The sequence below is a fragment of the Topomyia yanbarensis genome, chromosome 1 (assembly GCF_030247195.1).
Source record: "Topomyia yanbarensis strain Yona2022 chromosome 1, ASM3024719v1, whole genome shotgun sequence".
Taxonomy (NCBI): Eukaryota; Metazoa; Arthropoda; class Insecta; order Diptera; family Culicidae; genus Topomyia; species Topomyia yanbarensis.
The window spans coordinates 130,260,574-130,271,026 of NC_080670.1; the positions used below are offsets into that span (position 1 = coordinate 130,260,574).

General features: G+C 43.6%; 1 protein-coding gene across 1 annotated transcript; it reads left to right on the plus strand.

The window, feature by feature from the left end:
- Window positions 1-5,860: 5,860 nt before the first annotated feature.
- On the plus strand, window positions 5,861-8,192 carry LOC131675927 (uncharacterized). The gene is made up of 3 exons (XM_058955056.1): window positions 5,861-6,571; window positions 6,631-7,548; window positions 7,593-8,192. Exons 1-3 carry the CDS (start codon window positions 5,861-5,863, stop codon window positions 8,190-8,192), a joined length of 2,229 nt encoding a protein of 742 aa, XP_058811039.1.
- Window positions 8,193-10,453: the final 2,261 nt, after the last annotated feature.

The window sequence follows — 10,453 nt, forward strand, 5'->3', positions numbered from 1 at the left end:
GTCGTCAGAGGACGCTCAACAGTTGGCAAACCTCGTGGAGCAATGGGGAACTTGGACGATGGCTACATTCGATTATTCCAAAGGTATCAACGAAGCCTTGGTTCAGGGGGTTGGATGTGGGTCGGGATTTTATTCGTGTAATGCCCCGACTTATGTCCAATCACTACACCATGAATGCGCATTTGCGGCGTATTGGGCTTGCGGAGAGTAGTCTGTGCGCTTGTGACGAGGGCTATCACGACATCGAGCACATTGTCTGGGTATGCGCCGGGTATTTGGACGCCAGGTCTCAGTTAAAGGATTCCCTTCGGGCGCGAGGTAGACCACCCAATGTACCAGTCCGAGATATGCTGGCAACTCGTGATTTCCCCTATATGTCCCTTATTTATACTTTCATAAAAACGATAAATATCCCAATTTAGCCCCTCTCTTTTTATTTCTCGTTTTTAGAGTTTCCTCCTGCCTTGTGGAACCGATCAGCTCCAGAGTGCCACTATGTAACCGCCGTCGCCCTTACCACTACGCCTGCATAGAAGGAAACTGAAGCGAGAGCGACTCAAGGTCCGATAACTTTTGAAGAATTCCCCGCGGGTCCGAATAATACCATCCACCAATCCGGTACTCGACGACTTACTAAACTGAGGCGCAAATTTGTTTCGCTGATCCCCCCCGTTTGAGAGAAAGTTGCAAGTTTTGCTCTTCTTTCCCTGTCACCATATGCCTTCTCTCCCCTGTCTTTGATACAACTGCTGCTACATTGATGTGGAAATAAGCCACCCTCTGAATATCTTGACTAAGCATAAGTTTTCGTTAAAAAAATCAAATTTGTATTCTGTATTCCTAGTTTTAAGATAGCTATAATTTTTACTCTTTATTGAAACTCTTATCCTCCATCTTGTAAATAGAATTGTATCCCTAGTTTTAAGATATCTGTGAAATTTCTCATAAATATTTGTTCCCCCTTTTGTGTACTAGACTATATTGTTAGTTTTAAGATAACTGTAAAATATTTCGTAAAATACTATTACTCTTGTATATCAAACTGAATCCCTTGTTTTAAAATTTTTCATAAAAAAATCTTTTGGCCCTCATTTGTATATTGAATCTTATTTCTAGTCTTAAGATAGCTGTAAACTTTCTTTTTTTTTTGTAAAAAAAATATTTCAACTTTGTAACCTCCTAGTTTTAAGATATCCAAAATGTATAAACAAAAGAATTTGGCACCGCCAAGATAACGCATTTGTGCCTATCAAATAAACGAAATGAATAAAAAAAACCGCAACAGCAATTCCGGCCTACGAAGCTAGATAAAGGCAGCAAGGACAAACATTTTTGCGGTGAACACGTCGCAGAGGAACCAGCGAAAATGCCGGGGAAGGGTGAGGCTATGGATATACCTCCGCGCTTATCCGATCCAGCATGTCTGGTTTGCATAGACCCAAAACATCGGGTGAAGAACTGCGGTGTGTTTGCCAAGAAGACGTTGGACGAACGCTGGAAGACCATTCAGGAGCTCAGACTTTACCTTATATGTTTGGGAGCTCATGGAAAGCGACCGTGCCGAATCCGCACGAAGTGTGAGATCGACGGATGCCAGCTTCGACATCATTCACTGCTACACTCAAAGCAGACACCGAGTGCACTTGTGCCAAAACAAGAGAAGCTCGAACCCAAACCATCAGGATCTGACGCCGTTACTATCCATCACTACACTGGCAAGGCCGCACTCTTTCGAATTATCCCTGTAGAGCTGCATGGAACCAACCGTTCGGTGTCAACTTACGCGTTCTTGGATGACGGGTCGTCACGGACGGTGGTCGACGTAGATACTGCGATACAATTGGGCGTCACGAATCGAGACCGAGTCTCAGCGGATTGCGTTGAAGATTCGTGGAGAAGCCGAAGTGACAAAGTTCACGCTGAACGATGTGCGCACTGTGGGTAAGCTGGACCTACCACGGCAATCCCTGCGATACGCGGACTTGGCTGAGTCGTTCCCTTATTTGAAAGACCTTCCGATCAAAGATTACGAGAATGCATTGCCTCGTATTCTTATCGGTAACGACAATGCTCACGTGACTGCCATGCATAAGATACGAGTGGGCCAGCCTGGAGAACCGATTGCGGCGAAGTCGCGGGTCGGGTGGACTGTATACGGGAAACAAGAAAAATCTGTGGATCGCGCGCACAGTTTCCATCCGATCATCCTGACGGTCACTGCATGATCTCGTTAAACAGTTCTTCTCGGGGGAAAGTATGGGTATCGAAGCTGTAGGATGTCCCGAATCTCCGGAAGTACAACGTGCGAACAATATCCTTCAGAAAACTACGAAGCGTGTCGGTCAGTGGTTCGAGACGGGACTGCTATGGCAATATGATTGTTTCGATTTCCCGGATAGCTATCCGAGGGCAGTTCGTCGATTGCAGTGCTTGGAGCGACGAATCTTGAAAGACCCAGTGATTGGCGAGAGTGTCGTGAGGCAGCTTTCCGAATACCAGGCGAAGGGGTACATCCATAAGGCGACCCCGTACAATATCCCTGCCGGCAACGGCAATCGGGTGTCGGACGGGTCTGGGATGGCGGCAATCTGTACAATGGGACGGTTCCCGGTTCAAGAGGTAATACACTCCTCCACCGAGGGTGTTGCGATTGCCAAGATCAATGATGTGTTCTATTGTAGTTCCTACGCTCCATGAAGGTGGCCCATAGAACAGTTCAACCAGATGATCGACATGCTCTCGTCCGACCTAGTGGGCCGGAAACCGGTAGTCATAGCGGGAGACTTTAACTTCTTCAACTGCTTCAGAGCTAGACGTAGGATGCAAAGAGTCCGCATCGAGGATGCAAGAGAGAACCGCCGTGAAGTGTTTCGAGCTGCGAAATTGGCCATTAACAAGGCCATTAAAAGCAGCAAGAGAGCGTGTTTCGACAACCTGTGTGCAGAGATGGGTAAGAAAACCAACCGGTACGTACACTCACTGGAATGGCTCCCAAAATCTCAACACGTGTAAATGAGTGATACACATCGTATTCGGTTTGGATTTCGTTCACACGGTAAACGAAAAAAAACCTCCACCGAGTCTCAGTTTATAAAACCAAACCGAGCCACTCGGCACCGTTTACATGTGTGTACGAATTTCAACTTGTGTTGATGTATTCTCAGCAGCGGTTTCGGATTAGTTTTAGAAAACCGAGCCTGGTTTTTTCTGTACACGGTGCTTCGGTTGAAAGAAGAAGCAGTAAATTCGTCTGCAGTGCTGCCGAATAGACAACTGAATTGAGTTCAATTAGTTTTTGAGAGTCAATGGGGTAATATCGAAATGGCTGATTCTGAGCAGTTGTTAAAAGTTCAACAATTGATGTTTGTTTCAATGTTTGAACTTTTAACAACTGTGTTTGATTTGGCAAAGTTGTTTAGAGCATACAAGTTGATGTTAATGTCAAAATGTTTAAATTGAAATTAAAGAAAAGAATGAAATCAGCGATGTCAATAAAATAACAAAAACAATAAAATCAATTAAATTAATGAAATCAATTAAACATGACTTGAATCACATGAAACTTCACATTAACACTCAATGTATTCAAAGTGGCCTGTATTTATATCGCCAATAGTCGTATCAATGAGATCTAATCCACGTCTGGTTGCGCTGGTTGGGCGATTCTCGAATAATCTCGAGCACACACTCGCATTTTGTTTACATGTATCCTTATTATTACTGCTACGGCGCATCGTATTGATACATCTATCTTTGCACATAGGCAATTGCGTGTATGACCAGTAGTATTGCATATAGCTCACCAGTAGTATTGAATATAGCTCGCCAGATTTTAAATGACGGCAGGCATCAATTTGCGATCTTTTGATATATTTCTTATATTTAAAATGTCCATGTCACGTGATTCTAGATGGCAGAATATCTTGAATATACCGTCATCTTAAATTTTGATCTGCTATCATAGGTATAAAAATAGCGGAAGCTATTAAATTTCCTTTTACTTTCGATTTTTGGGCAGTTTCCCATACCAAACATACCCATATTGCAAACTTCCTGATGATAAATCATTATGAAAATGTCGCAATATTGAGTTAAGGAACGCCATTTATGACCACGAACATAAAACCTTATAAAGAAATTTGTTTAGAATTCTTAATAAAAATACTAGCAGCACTTTCACAGCCGATAAACATCAACCCGAATACACAACCGCAACACAACCGAAGTTTGGTTTCGGTATTCTCGTGTTTCCTTCCCATACTCGTGCACCGGTAAACGAAAATCAAAACCAAACCACGGTGCTGTGTAAACGAAACTCGGTTTGGTTTTCGTGTCTCGTATAAACACAACCAGCGATAAGATCGCACACAATGTAAAGGAAACATAAACACTTGTGAAAATTTGGTTTACCGAACCGGTATACAACCGGTGTTTTCCCACCTCTGCCTGTGTGAGAGTGCCAAGGCGAATCCGTGGGGCGACGCCTACAGATTCGCCTCCATCCCCAGAACTGTCTCCGGACCGGTTGGCAACGATTATCGAAGTACTCTTCCCGTATCGAGCCACAAGCTCCTGGCCGCCTGCACCACGAGACAGTGTGGGCGCGGCCAAAATGGTGGCTCAGGTGACGAATGAAGAACTACTCGCAGTGGCTAATTCCCTAACAATGAAAAAAGCTCCAGGGCCGGATGAAGTTCCAAACAGCGTTTGGCTTTCGGAAGGGTGAGTCCACGGTGGACGCTATCTACTCGGTGATGAAGATTGCCGAGATAGCGATCCAACGAAAAAGGCGAGGCATTCGATACTATGCGTTAGTGACACTTGACGTGAAGAATGCATTCAACAGTGCAAGCTGGGATGTCATCGCGCTCTCGTTACACTGGCTTAGTCTACCGGTGGATCTGTACCGGATCCTGATAGTTACTTCCAGCACCGCGTACTGCCATACGAGACCGATGCCGGTCAGAAAAAGGTTCCTATTACCGCCAGAGTCCCGCAGGGCTCGATCCTAGACCCGGTCACGGTGTGTCTAAAACCATTATTAACTAAAAAATGACCATAAATTTGGCATACGACATTCGAAAGATACAGTATCCAATCTTCTCAGTGAATTTAAAAATGATCCATCGAGAGATTCGAGAGAAATGGTGATTTGAAGTTTTATGGCACGTTTCATAAACACCCAAACACAAACACCCACGGGTTTGGTCCTATCTTTATAAACAAAAAAATATTTGTCTACTTATTTGGTACTTGGCATTCGAAATATATAGACCCCCGACGTTAGGTGTCGTTCTAAATCCAAAGAAGCCATCGAAAATCCGTATATTTTGTGATGCAGCAGCCAAAGTAAATGGCATTTCGTTGAACACGATGCTGTTGAAAGGACCAGATCTCCTGAACTCTCTTCTGACAGTGCTCTTAGGATTCAGAGAAAGACGGGTAGCCCTCTGCGCGGATTTAAAAGAGATGTTCCATCAAGTTAAATTCGACGTGAGGACCGTCACGCACAACGGATGCTTTGGCGGGATGACCCAAGCATGGAACCCATTGTGTATCTAACAGATGTTGCTACGTTTGGGGCCGCGTGTTCACCATACTCGTCACAACATGTAAAAAAACCGGAATGCTTAAGAACATGCTCAAGAGTTCCCAACAGCTGCTGATGCCATAATCCGGAAACATTACGTCTACGATTATCTGGACAGTGCAGACAGCTTAGGGAAGCGATAAAAATAGCGTTGGAAGTTAGGCACATCCACTCCCTTGCTGGGTTTCACCTGCGAAATTGGTTGTCGAACTCCAAGGAGGTGCTGGCACGGGTCGGGGAAGACGACCCGCTTCCGAGAAATGCATCCAGATGGACAAGAATTACTCTATGGAACGGGTACTTGGAATGAACTGGAAACCAGAAGAAGACATCCTCACGTTCTCAACGACACTAGCGATTGAGACGAATCGTCCTACGAAGCGACAGGCATTGCAGGTCGTGATGAGCCCGTTCGACCCGGCTGGACTACTGTGTTTATTTCTCGTCCACGGTAAGATACTAATTCAGGAGGTATGGAGAGCAAAAACCAAATGGGACCAGCCAATTCCGTTGGAATTGAACGAGAAATGGACCCGGTGGACCGCCTTGTTCCAATATCTGAACCAGATACGCGTTCCTCGTTGCTACTTTCCCGAACTTTCGATCAAGGAGGTCGTGTCGCTGCAGTTGTATATATTCGCCGATGCTAGCGAAGAAGCGTATGCGTGCGTAGCGTATCTTCGTGCAGAGTTCCCGGGCAGCGTTATCAGAGTTGCGTTGGTTGGTGGCAAAGCGAAGGTGGCTCCTTTGAAGACGCTTTCTATTCCGAGACTGGAACTGAATGGAGCGGTAATCGGAGTTCGACTGCGCAAAGCAATCATCAACGGACACACGCATAAGATAGACAAGACGGTCATGTGGACCGACTCCAAGACTGTATTGGCATGGATCAATGCGGACCATCGAAGATATCGGCAGTTTGTTGCATGTCGGGTTGGTGAAATACTGTCGAAATCGCGGCGAAGTGGCGGTACGTACCGAGTAAGATGAATCCCGCATATTTGGCAACCAAATGGGGTGTAAGAGGACCTTGCTTCTAGGCGAATAACCCATGGTTCGGGGAGTTTTTCCTAGGTGTGCCGGAAACACAGTGGCTGTCGGAAATAAATCCTGCTGTGGAGACGACCGACGAGGAATTACGACCATGTCTGGTACACAGTGAAGTGATTTTGAAGTCCGTCATCAATTGGGAACGTTTTTCCAACTGGACACGACTACTGGGAGCGGTTGCGTATGTTCTCCGATATCGGAAGATCTTGCAACTGTCACCATACATGGACGACGCTGGAATTATCCGTTCAGATTCCAGGATCCTCGAAGCCTTATTCGCGGCTTACGATACCCGATTTCCGATAATACTACCTAAGGAGCATGTAGTCACCCGTATGCTGCTGGAGTGGTATCACAGGACATTCCTGCATGTTAATGGGGAGACTGTCGTCAATGAGGTGAGGCAGCGCTTCTATGTGTCTACGCTGCGCACGATAGTACGGCAGATAGCGAGGGAGTGTGTGATGTACAAAGCAAACAAGGCAGTTCCGGTGATCCCACGCATAGCGCCGCTTCCGGTGGCCAGAGTGAAGGCCTTCGAACGTACGTTTTCCTACGTAAGAATTGACTACTTCGGACCAATCGCTGTTCGAGTCAACCGCAGCACTGCGAAGAGATGGATCGCATTGTTCACGTGTCTCACAACCCGTGCAATTCACCTTGAGGTTGTACACACGCTGACGACCGAATCCTGCAAGCAAGCAATACGACGATTTGTCGGACGCAGAGGGTCCCCGGCGGAAATACGCAGCGATCAAGGAACGAACTTCGTTGAGGCAAACAACGAGCTGCGCAAGGAGATGATCGCCATAGACGGACAGCTTGCAGAATCCTTCACCAATACGAACACTCGGTGGATATTCAACCCACCTGCGGCGCCGGACATGGCAGGTGCTTGGGAACGGTTGGTGAGGTCAGTCAAAGTATCTCTGGCGGCGATGTATACGTCCAGAATTCCGAACGAGGAGACACTGGCTACTCTTGTGATCGAAGCGAAAGCGTCGTCAACTCCAGACCGTTAACTTTCATTCCCCTCGAGGCGGAGCAGATAGAGGCGTTGACACCGAACCATTTTCTCTTGCCGAGTTCCCGTGGAGTGGTACAGCCGCCGAAGGAGCAAGCGGAGTCGACGATGGTTTGCAGAGGAAATTGGAAGCTTTGCCAAGCTATGTTGAACCAGTCTTGGCGGAGATGGGTACGAGAGTATCTCCCAACTATTGCTCGCAGAACAAAGTGGTTCGAAGAGACGAAACCGATTGAAGTTGGAGACTTGGTAGTCATCGTTGAAGAGAAAATTCGCAATGGTTGGGTTCGGGTCGTTCAAGTCATGAAAGGAAGTGATGGAAGAATACGTGATGCGATGATTCAGACTGCCGACGGAATCAAACGGCGACCGGTGGCCAAACTGGCGAGACAGGATGTAGATGGAGGTAAGACTGGAGCGGGCTCACCTGACCAACCTTACGGGTCGGGGAATGTTACGGAGGATCGCACCAGTCCCTCGAGTACCCCCCGGTTGCAGGAGAGCGCGGCGCGTCGAGTGCAGGACTGACACAAGCTCTCGGACGGATTTTGACGGTAGTGTGGAAAGGAGAATTGTCAAAAGAAGTTTGACAGACTGATACTTTTGCGTTGATTTGTGGAGTACGTACGAGTAATTAATTTGAATAATTTGAGTGAATTAAAATTGTAGAACAACACGGAGTTCACATTCGCCAGCAAGGCTGGGATAAATAGTATAAGCAAGAAGTATTGTGAGTAGAAAAACTATTAATTTGAACTTATAATTACAGTTGTGTGTTTAGGTCAGATTGCTGACAGTGGGAAGATTGGAGTAAAAGTGAATTAGGATGACCAATGTGAGTGAACTGAACACAAAACCAAACAAATAAATTAATCGATACATTTAGCTTTTAGCGTAACATCCAGAACAACGGTGTATTGCTGAAGAGACACCGAAAATTCCCCCAACAAACGTACTGTAATTCTCGCGGATAGACAATGTTCTTGGTTTGACCATCTGGAGCATAATTATATAAATTGGTCGGTTTTCCTACACACAGTAGTTTGAAATAGTATCGTTCGAATTTGTGGTAGCAGTACATCTGCTCCTTTATATTTTCTAGTCATAATAGTCGCTTAAGGCCCCCGTCGAGCAATCCGCCATTTTTCGGATTTCTTTGCGGTTTTTTATTTTATTTTCAAAGAAAATGACAAAATATGAAAAAAAGAAAAAACATCACGACCTAGATAATTATTTTTACTATGAATTGGCCGAAAAGGAAAATTCAAAATTTTCCAACTCGGAAAACAGTGTGCTTTTTCTGGCTGAAAAATCACACTTTTTGCAATCATGTGTTTAAAATTTTGATTTTTCCACTACACCATAGCTAAACAATTTTTCTAGGACGTGATTTTCTCCGATTTTCCATATTTTCCGCTTTTAATTGAAAAATTTCCATTTTACTAAAAGAAGTTTTTCCACCCGCACAGGTACAACTAAAGTAAAATTTGTATGCATAGGTGCGCAAAAGTGGAGCAATATTTTTAACCTGTTTCTACGATAGTCCCTACAAAACTACCCAAGTGTAGCATATGTACGGATTCGTCAGAAACCAAGGAATCTGATGGTACAAAAAATCGTTTTGGAAAACATCATAACGGCGTTTTTCAATTTTCCTCGCGATACGCCGTGTACCGTCGCACGCGAAGCAGCGTGGAAAGATACGAAAAGAAAAACAAGTGTACTAAAAGTTATCCCTGGGTTGGCGTGCTACGAAAGTTCGAAATATCGAAAGCTTTTAGCACAACTGTTTTTGAGTAATTCTGAATGAAGAAATAGTTGAAAACGATTTCAAATAAATTTCTTCATTGAAACTTGATGATTTTCGAAGCTCTTGGGAGATCTACTTTTTATGATTTTACGAGACTGAAACAAACCGCGATGCTATTTTATCTTTATACGCCAAACAATGGAAAAACATTTCTATGTTATCAAATGAATTTGTATGTTGATATTTGATGATTTTGACGGTTTTGTGTTGAATTGATAACAAATATTTAAAAACATCTTTGGCTCTATTCCAAACAATAATTGAGGCTTGCCAAATTGAAAATTATTTGGATGTTCCAACATTTATCACATGCCACAATTTTTGGTAAGATTGGTTTTATTTTTCAGAAACCGATTTCCACACAGCATTGATGAAAACCTGATGAAAATTTTAATTGTTGAAGCAAATATTTTCGACACTCAAATTTCAACGAACGTATTTTTTGGTTCTCTATAATTAATTTCCATATTGGACATTTTTGAACACAGATATGTTTTCGTGTTTTCAGAAATGCAAGAAATCTTAGCAAAGTTTCCTCAGATTCTCATGGAATAATTATTATACTGCTACTTGAATTTACAAAAAATTAGGTGACACAATTTGCGGGATTGTGCATAAAAATAATATATTTCTTTTGATAATATTTCTTTTTCTTTTGTTTTATTGAGATTCAAGAGTAGGTATCACGAAAATCACGCTGAAAGCAACAACTTATTTTTTTGTGTCCATAGCGTTATTACGCCATGAAAATTTGAGTTTTTCAGAAAGTATATTTGATAATGGCCGTATCGTATATCATTTAGGAATCAATCAATAGTCCCGACCAGGAGGATTGAAAATACATAACTTGATAATATTTTATCACTTTATTGAATATTAAAGTTCATTGAAATTAGGAAATAATGATTAGATCAATTTTCGAGAACTGATTTTTTCCGTTGAATTTTTGAAAAAAAAAATTATTTGGCCTTCTCTAATC